Source organism: Trifolium pratense, linkage group LG7, assembly GCF_020283565.1.
Source record: "Trifolium pratense cultivar HEN17-A07 linkage group LG7, ARS_RC_1.1, whole genome shotgun sequence".
In the NCBI taxonomy this organism is placed as follows: Eukaryota; Viridiplantae; Streptophyta; class Magnoliopsida; order Fabales; family Fabaceae; genus Trifolium; species Trifolium pratense.
The window spans coordinates 34,570,655-34,586,773 of NC_060065.1; the positions used below are offsets into that span (position 1 = coordinate 34,570,655).

The window sequence follows — 16,119 nt, forward strand, 5'->3', positions numbered from 1 at the left end:
ATAAACATAAAATCACTTTACATTCAACTCATGTTTAGTCAAAAAATCAATTCGGTTAAAAAATTTGTTACTATTTTTGTCGAACTAAACACACAAAAAGCATGTGAGTGGCAAAATTCATAACAATGAACAAAGTTGTACATTATATAATAGTCAACTACGAAACTTATTTTGAGACAAGGGGGTAGTAATGTATCTAATTACACAGACGGTATTTATATAGCTTATGCATCTAATTACTCAACTGCTACTATTATTACTAGTTATTACAATCACAATTTATATGATATTTTACTTTTCCTAATGGTATGTTAATCTTCACTTCTTTTTTTGGGTACATATCTTCACATATTATTTACCCTTAAATATTAGCAGCATAATTAATCACTTCTTTAAAAAGCATGAATGACCTTAAACAATAATTATAATGAGACGGATGATGAATAATTTACTTACCATACAAAATTGCATGTAAACCAGCATTGAATTAATATTGCTTTAGTGAAAGATACATACACGGGCAACAAAAAAAAGATAGGTGCCTATCAGAAGTATACAAACAGCTTCTTATCTATGCCATCCTGCAGCAAGTTACACTGCTCCAACAGCTTGCTTAACTTATCAGCTTCTTTGTTTGGTTGCCTACTCATTAAAGCTTCACTTTTCGCATTGTTGATATCATACATGCTAGCTGTGGTCATGCTAGGCAACTCATCAAGTCGAAGATTTCTTTCAGCGTCCCTCGAGTTAGTAGTTTCATCATCAAAATCCATCTGTGGAAGACGTTGAAGTGCTTCGGGCCTAGGCCGCCCATCATTAGCAAGAGGAAAGTCACAGCTAAGACTGATCATTTCATCTAAAGATATATCCGGATAATAAGGCGGCGATAAACATGCTACCGTGCCCACATTTTGAAGAGCAACGTTGTGATGACATTCTGAGATGTAAGCAGAGGAAACTTCCCCCCTACTAGATAAACCAATTAATCGCCAGTTAAAAATTCGACGAAAAATCATACCCCAATGTGGAACTACACGGTAGCTTGTGCCACACAACTCAAGTCTAGCACATCTTTGTGTTATGACATGCGCCTCTTTTGCTGCCAATGATATTCCCATCATATTACCAGTATGAGTCAGGTACTGGATCAAGAAATTCTCAAGCTGTGTCTTCTGATTCTCGATCTCCTGCCTAAGTTTTGAACCTCTGGCCAACCACGATAAATCATCGGTAAAAGTAGGGAGCTTACAGTTTTGCAAAGCATGGATGATAGGTTGAGCTTTCACATTTGAGCTCCATCCCAAAGTTGGCAAATAACATTTTATTACTCTATCTTCATCATAAGACTTGCCAAGTAAACCAATCTCTGGACATGGCCAACCAACAGGATTTGAATTCACAGCAGCAACTATTTCTTGTATTGAACAATCCAAGGCTTTATTGAACAATGAGATGCAATCATTAGGGCCCAACTTGGAGTTACTAATGATGTCCTGCACCCCTGAGAAGGAACTAATGTGTGTGTGAACAAGTTCTCGTATTTTCACACACTGGAGGTTGGGTTGTGAGGGTGATTCACCTGCCAGCCATTGCAGCCCTTCTCTTAACCGGGTATCACTGAAAAATCCATCCATGTGTTTTCTCTGCTGGTTTTCCCTGAGAAAAACAAGAAGAAAGCTACTAACACGCAATTTATCGATGTCTTGAAGGCCCAGTTCATTGAATATAACAGAAGAGGAATTATTGTATGAGTCACAAAGGATCAGTAGAGGCAAACAAGCACCAGAGGGAATTGACATCAAAAGATTATGGAGATGAACTCTCTGATGGTTCCAAGAGATGCTCTCAGACACTAGAAACAAAATTCCACTTGCCCCTGATACTACCTCATCTTGACTACCAACTGCTGTATCTCTAAGTACAGAGAGGCAGCAGGTAGGATCAATGTCAGATTGACTAGGAATCCATTTCCTCCATATTACCAAGCCAGGAGATGAAATCATCACATCATCATCGCTAGAAGGCATTAACTTCGATGTTAACCACAAGCCTGCGGTCCCCATTTCATGTGTACTGCTCATCTGAGTGCATAAAATAATTTTCCAGCACAAGCATTTAGCATCTGGATTTCTTCTGCCTAGTGTATCGCCAACTATATTAGAAACATTAAGTCTTGACCGTGAGTTTTCCTGTTTTTCATATCTTTCCCTCATCGTTGTATCAATATCAAACTTGTCAAAGTAACCAGTATTCTGCATCAAAAAAGGAAAACATAAAATAAATCAAATCAACAATAGCTAGTCATAAAAACTTCCTAATACAGAAAATGAAAATTGCTAAATGATAACTTATGTTAATAGCCGTGGAAGGATGAGTGTATGTGTATCCCACATGGATACCAATCCAATGGTAAAGGAAGAGCAATTTCATTATTCCCCTCATATTATTTTTTAAAAGGAAGCTCCATTAGAAGCAATCATCTTTATTTCATCCAATCCGGCAATCCCCAATGCCTCTCACCTAGTAAAGAGCACTTTAATGAAAAATTCACAAAACTCTACTAAACTTACTTCTATACAATGTCGAATTGGGGGGCCCAATGGTAATGAGTTCAGTGCAGCATTTGATGCTAATTGCCTCTCTTCCCTTAACATCTTTAATTTTGACACCCGTCTCCTCCATAACCTGACAGAGCAGACAAGGAAGGAAGATTAAAGTGGATTATTAAGTACATTAGCTTTAAAATAGCAATAAATAAAGATTATTATATGAGTAATTCATATGCCAAAGCCCTAAAATTGTGTAATGGAAGAAGGCAATGCAAACCTTAAGAACAACTTCAGCTTGGCCTCAGCAACTTCTTCATCGTGACAACTTTCTCTAACTTCATGAATTTCATCTTCATATTCAGGGTGAATAAACACAGTGTCAACTTGATGAATTTCATCTTCATGTTCTTGGTGAATAAACAGAGAATCATCCTCGGATACAGTCTGGACACCAGGAGGTGGCAAAGAAAAACTATTAGCTATTGAACTTTCTGGTGGAATAGTTTTTGGTATAACCTCCGATGGCCTGACATCCACATTAGAGGGTGAGTGTCTCCTTGGGGAAGCTTCAAAAGCTTTAAAAGAATTTGTACTCTTCAAACCGCCAATTCTTGTATGTTGCAGTTCAGGCATAATGTTATCAAAGGGGAAGCTCAATGGTGATGGAGGAGTGCTGGCCATATCATAATCTTTCACAGTGTCATGAATATCTTGCATTTCATTAAATGCCTTTCCTGATTTATTTTCCTTTGGAGAGTAAATGGCTTTAGATTCTTGAATTTCCTCATCAAGCTTCTGGACATAATTATTGTTTTCAGCAGCTGAAACTGTCTGGGGCTCATGCTTGTATGCTTTAGTCATCTGAATCTCGTGAATTGAGGGTGAAACATCCTCAACTATCCTCTCAGACCTTTTCTTGTGCACAAGTTTGGAACACTTCGTGGGGTATTCAGTATCAGCATTGAGAAACAGGCCTTCTTTCACCATGTATGGTTCTCCAAATGCTTTTATCAAGAACCCATGATACTCCAAAAGACCCTGTATGTCCTCATCCTAATTACAATGACAAAGGTCAGTTAAGACAAAGTTGGAAAAACATGCTAAAACACATATAAAAATGGAAAAAGATGTAGAGCTCATCCTCACATAAAATATACCTCCATAGCAAGCCAGTTAGCAGTATGAGCAACAGGAAGACCTTGGTTATTCTGTAGACCGCAATGTAGAGAAGCAAGTGCTTGGGTACGCAACTGATCAAAGTGGCAAAAAACATAAACATTGGGATTTCAAATTAGATGTAGCATAGCATTGTAGCTTAGTCACATATTATCAAACCATAACCTATGTTGTCAATCCCGGATCGCAGAGCAGAGAGGCCAACTCCAAAACTGGGATTACGCTGCCCCAGACCGCTATTGACAACATGGTCCATAGCTAAAGTGAACTATAAATTTATTTCAACTGTTGCATAGCAGATTTAACATAAAATAAAATTACTCAGTCACCCTTCTAAAAGTTACGCACTTTTTTTGACATTTTAAAGAAAACTCAAAGTCTTTAAGCATGAAAATAGTCAGTCATATATCATATATTCGAGTGTGAACTGCATATTGTGTAATTAGTTTGCCTCTGATCAACTTAAGCAATTTCCTAAACTTTCCTCGAATGGTTGAGTAAATGCATGCTCAGCCTATACATGGCAGGCCTAAGCTGCTTGTGGAAAAGTACAATCATAGGGTCTTTGTTGAGCACAAAATAAAAATAAAACAATATCCCAAATTCCCAATACCTTTGCAAAGTGAGCATGCATTAGACATGCTTGAAGATAAGTTGCTTTTCTTGCAAGCCGAAAGAAGGCAATAAAATTACCTGTTCTGCAAGCTCTGCAAAATAAAAAACAAAAAAAGGTTAGACTGCAACCACAATAACAAAGTAACAAGTAACAACATCGATGGGAATCACAACCTTGCTACATTGCGGGCAAATAGAACTTCTGGTGTCTGCCTTATCTCTGGAGTCATCTTAGCAAGATCAAGGGAGAGCTCTGCAGGTTCAACCTAGCATAAGTTACTCATTTCCTTAGAATGTGTATAGCAAATAAAACACTAAAAGGTCAAAGCACTACAAAGGGTACTTACTTTATAACCAGGGTGCTTATCCAATTTAAGAAGAGCATAATAGCCTCGAAACTCTTTTTCTGTGGGAATATCCACTCCTTTCTTTCTGTGATCGTCATACATTTGGAACAGTTCAACTGAAGCTTTGTTCATCTGTTCAATATTGAGGTGAGCATCAAAGCCCTCGGAAAATCCCTCTCCTTTAGTATATTCACATAATTCATGCATTGCAATGATGTGTAATTTTATCTGAAACCAAGGAATTCAACATCTTTGTTAGTCTTTATAATCATATGATACAGCTTTGTACAAATAGATGCATGTTATTGATAAAGGTACCATGAATTATGCTACCAACAAATAAATGTATATTTGGTATTTAATATTCTGAATACATATATAGCTTTAAATTGAACTACCAAAAGCCTTGAATGATATTATCACTAAAGCAAGAGCAATCATCTGGCTTTTATGTGCATTATTAAAAGAGAAGATGATGCTTAATTTGGAACATATCTTGATGGTGATACTATATAAGAATTAGTGTAACAAACTGGAAAGTCAAGCTATCTGATAAGTGTTGCATGTTAAAGTTACATTACCAATAGGTAGTGGCTGCAATTCCACGACATTAGGCATGACTAAAACAAAAGGGAAGTTTCAGAAAGCAAATACCAACAGATGGCCAGGTTCAAAAACATACAAGGGGCTAGGTTGGTAGTTGGTACATCAAATAAAGAGGAACTCAGACAGTATAACTTAGATCACCAACAAGATAAATATGACCATGCTCCAACCCAGGCAGGAACCCGAGTGATAAGTTCATTCTGCTAAAATTTAATAGCACAGAAGGTATGAGTCACATATTTATTTCCATATTTTAGGTTTTTGACAGGAGTTACATATTTTCATTAGTCATTAGTAAGTGGCCTCTGAGGCCGATAGAATTTTGAACTCAAGCTATTGCAAACAGATACACAACTTGAACACAAGGACTTACCATCTGTTCCAGCATAGTAATAGCTCCTTGATTGAAAATGTGCTGCATTCTAAGGTCCATCCGAATTGCTCTCATCCTGTCCCACAAGAAGTTGTATATGCGAAGAAACCTCTCATCATAAGGCTGATCTAGCAAAGTTAACAGATAACCAATTGTCTTCTTCAGGATGGGCATAGGTCGGATCAAGCTGGCTTCCCTCTCTGCTGTCCTAGTATACTGTCATGAGTCATGATTCAGATTATTATTTATATTAAAAGTAATGTTCTTTCACATGATAAACAAAGAATTAATAGTATGAGAATCACCTTCTTAACTGCAAGAAGCCTGCTGGTCACATTTCTATCCCCATCCACGCGTTCATATTGGTCAAGATCCCCTTTCCTTTCACGCTCTCCCCTCTCTGACTCTGAAACACAAATCAAATTAAAAAGAAATGAAAACATGCTTATACTCCCCATACAATAGAAAAACTACCATTTATCAGAGTGAGAATACCAGACAACAAAAAGAAGGGAAATTCTAGATAAAGAAATTTTTTGCCAGAACAAATTGGCCTGCTTATTAACCCTTGGATGGATGAGTAGTCCCAATCACTTCAACCCATCCAAAAACCACCCTTGAGTCTAAGTGAATTCTGTCAAAATTTTACAGGCTGTGAAACATAACTCTTAAACAAGACTTTTCCACCCTAAAACCAAATAATGAATTCCAAACGCGTCTTGAAAAAAATCATTGCATAGTTTGAGTTATAGATCATATGGAAATATAACAATTTCACAAGTTTATTCTTAGATTTTAAATCTGAGAGATATACCAGGACACATATCTGGACATAAGCCAATAATAACATTGGATGTTTCCCGGCCTTCATTATCAGAAATACCATGGCCATTGGTAAAGTTGGCAGTTGAATCCATTAAATTCCCCCCCATATGTTTCTTCTCTGACACAGACGCTGTATGGTCTGCAACATCATCATTATTATGTTCAGATTTGCTTAATTCTACCTTAAAGCGAGCTAAACGCTTAGCCTTGGCTGATGTTTCACTGAAAACACAACAGAAATAAAGATCCATTAAAAAATGAATAAAGATAAAACACACACAATGGAAATATTACTATTGCACCAAATATCTTACCGTTCAGAGTTGTTTTCCAAGGAACCAGAGTTTCCTTCAAAGGTTTCCCTGGCTGAAAATGATGGAGGAGGTGACCTTGTCCTTTTTGGAGTAGTGGAGATGATAGGCCTGCTTCCAGCAGCTTCCGAAACACTAAATGAGGGCTGGTGAAGTTGAGAATGAGGGCTGGCCTTTGGAACACTTGATGTTCTTCCAAAACTAGGAGGAGATATAGAGGGCCTAGAAGAACCACAAAAATACAAACAGGCTCAACAAATCCATATTCTGTTTCATTTTCTACAGTAGCAGAGCATGCACCTACATCATTAACCTCAACAAACATTGATAGTATAATAGCTTCCTGGGCTATGCTATATTGTTGTAAACATAAACCATCATTTTCATATGCAGAGAAAAATGAATTGTGAATTTCCCACATGGCCACTGAAAAGTTATGATAAACTTTCTGCATATTACATTGCAACTAAAAGGAAAGGCTAGGGGAAAAAGTCCACGGCATTACCTTCTAAAGTCCTTCTGAGCTTCATTAAAATTCTCGTGTATGTTGGTAGCTGGTGAAGAAGGGGACCTAGTTCTCTTTGAACCTTGACTGTTAAGTTCTTTTTTATAACTAGGTCGAGGATTTTGAGAATCAATATATGGAGGAGTGACTGAGGACTGGACTGGACCGACCGAAAAGTTAGGATAATTGACAGATAGATTGGACTGTCCATCCAATGTGCTGCAAGCTAAAGTGGGTCTGTAACAAAAATAGCTTAATCTAAGTAAACACAATGTTGAATTTAGGTATTGCAAGAGATAATATAACAAAATCTTGCCCTACTAGTATGGTTGGCTACATGGATCAATAGTCACCATAGGAATTTTGAAAATAAAAAATAAATACAACATTAATTAATGCAAGCAAATCTAAGATGAAGGCAACCCATCCCGACCACAATAACAACACAATTCTGCATGAGCATTACTTATCACAACTATAAGTCAACAACATGATTATCTTTAGGGTTTAAAATTGGTTACATCATTGTTATCCTTTTTTTTCTTGTTCACCCAACTTTTCCCTTTATTTTTAGGTTGGTTTAAGCACCATTTCCGCCATGGCTGCCGTATGTGCCATCCCATCATGGAAATAGCGGCTACCCTGGAAAAGCATCCACGCCACGGCCTTAGGACAGCACTTTATCACAAAACGGTGATGCCATTAGTAAAAAGGAAAATGATTAACAAATGGTTATGATCATCAGCCCAAAATCTAGATGAAGCAAATGATATGCAATGAATGTTTGGAAAAAAAAGAAAAGAGGAAACACAAATTGTAGAGCCATTAAATTGCCTATGTTAAAGCATCCAAATGTACAACTGACCAAAGCATGAAAGCACTGCCTTATCACAAAAAGAGTGGCAATCATGCAGCAAGGCTCCAACCAACTACTGGGTGTTGAAACTAGAACATGGAATGTCATGCGTGCAAAAGACATGTCCGTGAAATACAAATACTTTTATAGATCAAAATGCAACATTTCATAATTTAACATAGATGGAGATTTAATAAAAACTACGATTTTAGTTTTCTGATTCCTGAATGCACATAGAGATACCTAACCAATAGAGATACATTTAACGAAGGAAGGGGAGAGGATTGTAGGGTATAATCCGAAACTTACTGCTGAACAGAAATAGAAGGACCTCGAAAATTCTGAACAGATTGATGATTCAAGGGCGCCAAAGGAGGTGATTGTGATGTTCGAGGAAGTAAGTGATTGTGCTCCTCCGTAAGAAAATTTGGGCGGCTACAGCAATCAACAGAAAAGAAAAACAAAGTGAGGCCTCAAATAAGTAACTGTAACAAAAAGGATAATGACACCGGGCAAGACAGTTTACAGTAAATATAAGAGAATAGTAGCTCAAAGGATGTAAACAGAAGACTGCCAAAACTAAAATGACTTTCCTAATCCAGAATATCACAATGAATCTATCATTGAAAAATGTTCATGATTCAGATCAAAACAACAAGGCAACTGATATAATTATTTAAAGGGTCTTGCTAACAAGTGTCCAATTGTTAAGGAACCAAAAAGAGAAACAAAAGAAGAGTTTTTTAGTCTTGAAAAAATCAAAATTTAAACTTTTATGGTGTTGAATGCACAACTTTCAAGAAAATATTTCTACATTTAGTTTTTTATCTAGTGCCAACCTGCATAACAGAAGTTTAGTCTGTATAGACGTATCACTGGATTGATAATGTCTAGTTTATGCATATGATAATTCAATCAAACAACGAAACATCAATGCAAAGGCCCTGATACATAATAAATTTAATCAAGAAACAATATAGTATTAAAACTATACTGTATTATCTTACTTATTTCTTTGGACAGTTTGACTTGGGCTCCTCAGATCATCAATATCCGCATATGATATAGGAGATCGGTTTCTTTCTGGTTGTGGAGATCTATAGACTCTGCCTGTAATACCAGTTGTGGAATCACGCGAAGCAATAAATGTTGTGACTGAAGTTGGCCTTTTAGGAGGTTGGCCACCCAAATCTTTATACAACATATTCTGACCGTCACTCCAACCAGGAGACCCAATGGAGCTGAAAGAAAATATAAACTATAATGTACTCAAAAAGAAATATTTATGAAAGTAAACTACGAGAAGAGAATATTTTGTCCGAACAAAGGTTAAACCTAAGTTATTTTCATTGAAAAAAAAAGGTGGCTAAAAGATGCAACGTTTTTCTTTTTGTATAAATAGAAAAAACATAAGCGACACCACAATGATTATCGTCAACAGGGTACGTAGAATTGCTGGAATATTAGCCAAATTCTTGATTGTCAGTGCAGTATTTAACTCATTTCTCTCTATTAGACAAATTCTTGATTGTATAATTAGATTATCGTCAACAGGGTACGTAGAATTGCTGGAATATTAGCCAAATTCTTGATTGTATAACTAGATTGTAAGACAGCACAACATTACTCATTTTTTCCAAAGCACTGTTTTCAGGGTTAAACTCGCTCACATTAGTTGTTACATAGCTGTTGAGTTAACATGAACATTGCACAAAATCAGGTATGCAATGAAAGCCAGTCCTGATAGCACTAGGTAGAGTAAGAGTCGTTTGCATGGATCAAGCAATTCCATTTGGCTTTGTTAAAATCATATCCATCTAGAGTAAGTAAGGCCTACTTTCATGGTTTCTTCTGAAGTTTTCCTTAAATTGCCGCACCCTTTTGATTGAATTATCTTCCATTTATCCCACTTTTGAAACAACCAAATCACTAAAGACAAGTTCTACGTCTTCTCCTCAAAAGGGGCCACAATAACATTATCCAAAATACACTCTTTTTTTGACTAATTATTATCCCACATAAACTTGTTCACCTATTCCTAATCTTATAGTATTATCTTGCATTATCCCTCATCCACTCATTCAAGTTACACCAAATTTTCACTCCAGTAACTTATATTATCCCAACATTCACTGCCACATAGTATCATTATTGCTATAACTACAACCATTTATCCGATCAATCCATCTAGGTTAAATCATATGCACTAGTATTACATTACATTACACCCCAATTAGTTGCAGTTTGTAAGATTAATCCAATAAACCTAAATCATATATAGTATCATGAATAATGTGATATTTCTGATCCCTAATTTTCACCACCAAAACATTACCAACTGAAATCACCAAAACAAATAAAGGGGCCATTGATTCAAATCCCTAATTACATTTCAACACAAAAAAACAAAAACCCAACAAAAAAAAACCATCTTTTAGGGCGTAAATTGAATTTAACATACCTGGGTCTTGAAGGTGGAGGAGTAGAAGGATTTGGTGCTATGATGGGAGAAGAAGAAGGACGCAAAAAAGGGTCTTTGAGGCCAAAAGCAAAAGAGGGGGGTCGGATATTAGATGTGCCGGGTCCTGAAAGCTTATCAAATCCGGAAAAGTTCTTGTCCATATTTTTCTTGCTTTTACTTCTTCTTCTATGGCATTAATTTTATAGTTGCAGAGTGGTATCAATTTTTTCTTCTTTCAAGAATCAATGGAAATTTGTGAAGTTCGATTAGGGTTTGGGTTTGGGTTCGAGGAGAATCAATGTAATTGAATCGTAACAGAGAAACCGAACAACCCACGATGAACAAAGTGTACTTGTTTTGTACTTGTGCGATTGATAAACCTATTTATTCAAAAACAAGAGCCAACAAAACTCTCAGGTAGACAAAAAATATTTACACATTAATTTAATTACTGCGTGCCGCTGTAATGAATTATAGTCGTCCGATCATGAATTAGTGGTTGAGATTATTTTGTATTGATATGTAAATGTATTATGAACTGACTCATCAAATATTCACCGGACCATCTAATTTAGTTTGGGAGTTAGTTTTAGGATCAAGTGATTTCAGTCTTTTTTCGATCGTAGTTGTGTATGACAAATTGTGGTTTCTTTACCAAGTTCAAAGTCAATCACCAATGGACCAACTAAAATTTGAACTCTTGTTTATTATAGTTATCACTTATAAGTCTCGACTATGTAATTTATGTAAGTGAGGTTAAGACATTTTAACTTTTACTTGTATTTTACACTCGAATAGTAATGGTAAAAAAATATATATACTAGAATATATAGTATGAAATTATGACTGTTTTAAAAGTTCAATACCGGTAAATTAGATACTTATATTTTAACAGTTATCTATATTTATTCTATAGTGTCAATATAAGGAGGATACATGAGTTTTTGTGTGGACTTTTCATAATGCCAACAATACCTTTGATTTTTTTTTTAATAGCAAAAAAATCTTTTATTAACAAATTCACCATAATATAAGGCATTTTTTTTTTAATATCAAATTTTTTTTTATTAACGAACTCGCCATAACATAAGCCATCTTTTTTTTGGACTTAAGTTAGACATAGGCAAGCGCGGAACGCGCGTTGCCTAGTCCGCTAGTTTATATAAATGTGATTACGTGATTCATATATTCAATTAAGGACAATTTTGTTGATTTTTTATAAGACTCATCAGATTCAAAAATCGACTAATTTGAGGACATAAATTTTATCGTCCATTTAAGATAGCGCCCATTTATTTAAAGTAAAAAGAAAATAAAATCTCTATATAAATTAGTCCAACACAGAAAGTAACACCGGGAGGATTTGAACTTGAAAATTTGTCGATCAGTTTATTAATAAACCTTAGTCTTTAACTTTTAAAAAGATTAATATGAGTACAATTTGATGAAATCGATAATATTTTAAAATACCCATAGTGATACTATAGACTCTACTATGTTCAGACAATTGATTGGTTCACTAAGGTACTTTGTCAAACTAGACCTGATATTTGAAATTTGTTCCGGAAGATCCCAAACAAGTTTTGTACCGGTGACTTTTTTACTTCAAATAGTTTAATGGTTAAATAATATGAGGTCAATCTGTCATTGATTGATTACAACCCCTCCTAATCGCATCATCGTCCTTCATACTTAATTCGATGTCAATTATTATTGGACCAACTAACTATCAATATTTTACTTCATCCAATCCTTATCATAAAAAAAACATTATATTTTAAATTCGTAAAATATTAAATGTCATAGACAAAATACATAGATTCTATGAAGAAATAAATAAGTCAAATACATTATCAGCAACAACTTATTGACAATTTTTTTTATCTATGTTCCTTACCTAGTATTCTGTCCAAGTTCATTTTCTCTCGAAAATTTTCTCTGTGAAACGCTTACAAATCTTAATTACTACCATGTTTGGATTTGATCACTATAAAGAGCTTTTACAGATACACACTTGCTTGGTGTGCATCATCAAAATCGAAGTCAATGGCATCAACAGGATCATCACCTTCACAAATTCAGAAAAGTGAAGAAGAATGGAGAGCCATTCTTTCACCTGAGCAGTTTCGCATCCTCCGCCAGAAAGGAACTGAGTGAGTAATAATCTATCTATTTCTTCTTTCATGTTATAATTATAATTACTGTGAGATTCAATTTGGGACTTAAAAATTTCAATTTTTTTTAATTTGCATGTTTCTGAGATGAAAATGAGATTTGATTTGAGCTTTTGGGTATGTTGGGTATCCTGTATGCATAAAATCGAAGTGCAATTTTTTATTTTTTTTTAATATTGTTATTGACAGTTTTTAGTGATCATGGTTTATAAATAGGATTTAATTGATATACACTGACGGTGTAAAATAATTTTACACTGTCAACCAATATCAATCATGTTTTCCGCCACATCACGTCACTTCACCCCACTTTCTTGATATGACATGGCAAAATAATGGTTTTTTATTGGACGATTGTGTAAAACTAGTGCATATCAATTAAACTCTTATAAATAGGAAAATAAATGTTCTGTTTTATTTTTCATTAAAAAATATGTTTATGTTTATGCCTTTGAACATGTTTGGATTGATTGACATTTCTATAGAAGTTAGAGGAATCTGGCTTGATGTTTGTAAGCATGCATGAATAATAGGGATTTGGTGCACGAATTTCGTCACCCGATTTTGAATTTCAACTGTGAAGTTTCAAATTAACAACCAAGAACGTTTTAAATTGATGTTATCATTGTATTGTCCGAATCGTCTGATCTTAAATTAATGCTCTAGACAGGAGAGTATAACAAGTTTTAAACTGAGTTGAATTGTCACTGTGTAGATTGAAGGGTACTGGAGAGTATAATAAGTTTTATGAAGAAGGGATTTACAATTGTGCTGGATGTGGAACTCCACTCTACAAGTCTTCCACCAAATTTGATTCTGGCTGTGGTTGGCCTGCTTTCTTTGAGGGTTTTCCTGGAGCTATCAATCGCTTCGTAAGTATTCTATACTGCTTGTTAACAATTTCGGTTTGTATTAGTAATAATCAAACTTTGTACCGTGGAATTTACAATGCTGGTTTTTAACTATAATAACATATAGTAGTATCTTATATCTATATGTATATGTATAGTTGAAACTTTGGAACTGTATTGTGATGATAATGGAACTTAATTTCTCATTTTCAGCCTGACCCAGATGGGAGGAGGACTGAGATAACTTGTGCAGCATGTGGTGGACACTTGGGTCATGTATTCAAAGGAGAAGGGTTCAAGGTTCCAACTGATGAACGACATTGTGTCAATAGTGTTTCTGTCAAATTTATTCCGGGAAATGCTACTCCTTCCATATGAAACATTACTTTATAGCAGTGATAATAAATTAGAGGTGTTTAGTGAAATAATTTCTTGCTTGTAAGTCTTGTTTGGTGGTTCCAAAACAGTTATGGTTATAAGCTTGAACAATTGAGCACAGTTTAACCTGAAATTAATAAATTGGTAGCCTTTAATTTCTGTTCAATCTTTTGTGATGGCTTTCTATTTGATGGGGGAAGAATTGGATTTGGTATGATTGATAGGTCTGTGCAAAGGTGAGAGTGACATATAAAACATGGCTTCTTTTTTTTTTTCTGCCTGACCTGCAAGTAACCAAAATCACATGGAGTCTCTCTAAAGATGAAAATTTGTTTTTGAACATGCATCTCACCTCTGAAAATATTACACACCAAATTGATAACTAGGTTATTGGGAGGAGTATTTATCTCTATCTGTTTTGTTCAACTCTTTGTAAATTTGTTAAAAATCTATGTGGTTCTTATAAATCCATGGAATCATTTAAAATCGTATGAATCCTTACAAATTAGTTGAATCCAAACTACAAAATATTGATTTGAAATGTTTTTTAAAAAGCCTTGTATAAATCATTTTCTTAAACTGTTCTTTAACACATTATCATCGGCCACTTACATAATTCTTATTGCAAGCAGTCATAGTATTCTAAGTGTATCAGCTACTTCATTTGCTCTTCGGCACTGAATCTTTGCACATAAAAATGAACCCTCAAATCCTTATTCCTTAGTAACTAGTAAAGTTTGAGCCTTGTCTAGACAGGAGAGGATAACAAGTTTTAAACTGAGTTGAATTGTCACTGTGCAGATTGAAGGGTACCGGAGAGTATAACAAGTTTTATGAAGAAGGGATTTACAATTGTGCTGGATGTGGAACTCCACTTTACAAGTCTTCTACAAAATTTGATTCCAGTTGTGGTTGGCCTGCTTTCTTTGAGGGTTTTCCTGGAGCTATCAATCGCTATGTAAGTATGCACAACCTGCTTTCTTTGAGGGTTTTCCTGGAGCTATCAATCGCTATGTAAGTATGCTATGCTGCTTGTTAACAATTTTGGTTTGTATTAGTTATAATCGAACCCAGTACCGTGGAATTTACAATGCTGGTTTTTAACTATAATAACATACATCTTATATCTATATGCATGTGTATATGTATGTGTATGTGTATAGTTGAAACTTTGGAATTTTTTTGGGTACATGGACGAAATCACTAAACCATTATGAATTCACACACACAAGTGAGGCAGACGGGGTTCGAACCCCGATCATGACGTCCAGACTAACAATTTCGGCATATTTTTGTCAGTTCAACTAGGACTTAGAAACAGTTGAAACTTGAAACTTTGGAATTGTAATGCGATAATAACGGAACTTAATTTCTCATTTTTCAGCCTGATCCAGATGGGAGGAGGACTGAGATAACTTGTGCAGCATGTGGTGGCCGGTGGGCACTTGGGTCATGTATTCAAAGGAGAAGGGTTCAAGGTTCCAACTGATGAAACGTCATTGTGTCAATAGTGTTTCTGTCAAATATATTCCGGGAAATGCTACTTCTTCCATATGAAACATTGCTTTATAGTAGTAATAATCATAAATTAGAGTTGTTTTTAGTGGAAAAAATTTCTTGCTTGTAAGTCTTGTTTGGTGTTTCCAAAACAATTATGGTTATAATAAGCTTGAACAATTGAGCAAAGTTTAACCTGAAATTAATAAATTGATAGCCTTTTATTTTTGAATAATGTAAATAAAGCATTAAAATTAATTAGTGTAGAAAAAGTAGAAATAAGAGAAATTGATGAAGGATTTTGAATTTTACCAAAGACATCAGAAATTAGGATGAGTGCCAATTTGGAATGAGAAGGTCCGGTGATATATGATTGAAGTCCTCCAAGTTTAAGGACAGTCCCTACTCCATGGATATCTGAGTTCAGGTTAGGTGTATTCTCAGGACAATGAGAACTTGACATGTCTAGGTGGAATTTAAACGTAACCTCGACTCGTAAATTCGTAGAGTTTACTTCATATAAAAATTATATATAACTTATTTAATTTTTAACTTAATATGAAGTTAATAATTTTATATTTAATCTAGAAATTTA

The 16,119-nt window shown here is 35.1% G+C and overlaps 2 protein-coding genes and 1 pseudogene across 3 annotated transcripts; 2 read left to right on the top strand and 1 right to left on the bottom strand.

Moving 5' to 3' along the window:
* Positions 1 to 465: 465 nt before the first annotated feature.
* On the bottom strand, positions 466 to 11,065 carry LOC123894622 (SAC3 family protein B-like). 2 transcript variants are annotated; one of them, XM_045944674.1, is made up of 15 exons: positions 10,625 to 11,065; positions 9,171 to 9,404; positions 8,473 to 8,598; positions 7,308 to 7,544; positions 6,806 to 7,024; positions 6,481 to 6,713; positions 5,972 to 6,072; positions 5,667 to 5,882; positions 4,688 to 4,915; positions 4,515 to 4,606; positions 4,339 to 4,432; positions 3,707 to 3,799; positions 2,827 to 3,602; positions 2,571 to 2,685; positions 466 to 2,252 (listed from the first exon to the last, which is right to left on the bottom strand). In XM_045944674.1, exons 1-15 carry the CDS (start codon positions 10,783 to 10,785, stop codon positions 546 to 548), a joined length of 4,632 nt encoding a protein of 1,543 aa, XP_045800630.1. In that variant the 5' UTR covers positions 10,786 to 11,065; the 3' UTR covers positions 466 to 545. The 2 variants fall into 2 exon arrangements, with proteins under 2 accessions (XP_045800630.1, XP_045800631.1); XM_045944675.1 differs by lacking the exons at positions 8,473 to 8,598; positions 9,171 to 9,404; positions 10,625 to 11,065 and adding an exon at positions 7,829 to 7,848.
* Positions 11,066 to 12,552: 1,487 nt separating this feature from the next.
* Positions 12,553 to 14,193, top strand: LOC123899599 (peptide methionine sulfoxide reductase B5-like). Its single transcript, XM_045950768.1, has 3 exons — positions 12,553 to 12,777; positions 13,514 to 13,670; positions 13,863 to 14,193. The coding sequence occupies exons 1-3, from the start codon at positions 12,671 to 12,673 to the stop codon at positions 14,025 to 14,027; spliced, it is 429 nt and encodes a 142-aa protein (XP_045806724.1). The 5' UTR covers positions 12,553 to 12,670; the 3' UTR covers positions 14,028 to 14,193.
* On the top strand, positions 14,181 to 15,738 carry LOC123899600 (annotated as a pseudogene).
* Positions 15,739 to 16,119: the final 381 nt, after the last annotated feature.

Bases quoted from the DNA above. Each gene is read 5' to 3' on its own strand.
- LOC123899599 (XM_045950768.1), top strand. From the start codon at position 12,671: ATGGCATCAACAGGATCATCACCTTCACAAATTCAGAAAAGTGAAGAA. The intron at 12,778-13,513 runs GTGAGTAATAAT...GTCACTGTGTAG, and splicing joins CTCCGCCAGAAAGGAACTGA to ATTGAAGGGTACTGGAGAGT. The intron at 13,671-13,862 runs GTAAGTATTCTA...TCTCATTTTCAG, and splicing joins CTGGAGCTATCAATCGCTTC to CCTGACCCAGATGGGAGGAG.
- LOC123894622 (XM_045944674.1), bottom strand. From the start codon at position 10,785: ATGGACAAGAACTTTTCCGGATTTGATAAGCTTTCAGGACCCGGCACA. The intron at 3,800-4,338 runs GTATTGGGAATT...CACTTTGATCAG, and splicing joins TGCATGCTCACTTTGCAAAG to TTGCGTACCCAAGCACTTGC. The intron at 2,686-2,826 runs GTTTGCATTGCC...CTGCTCTGTCAG, and splicing joins AAGCTGAAGTTGTTCTTAAG to GTTATGGAGGAGACGGGTGT.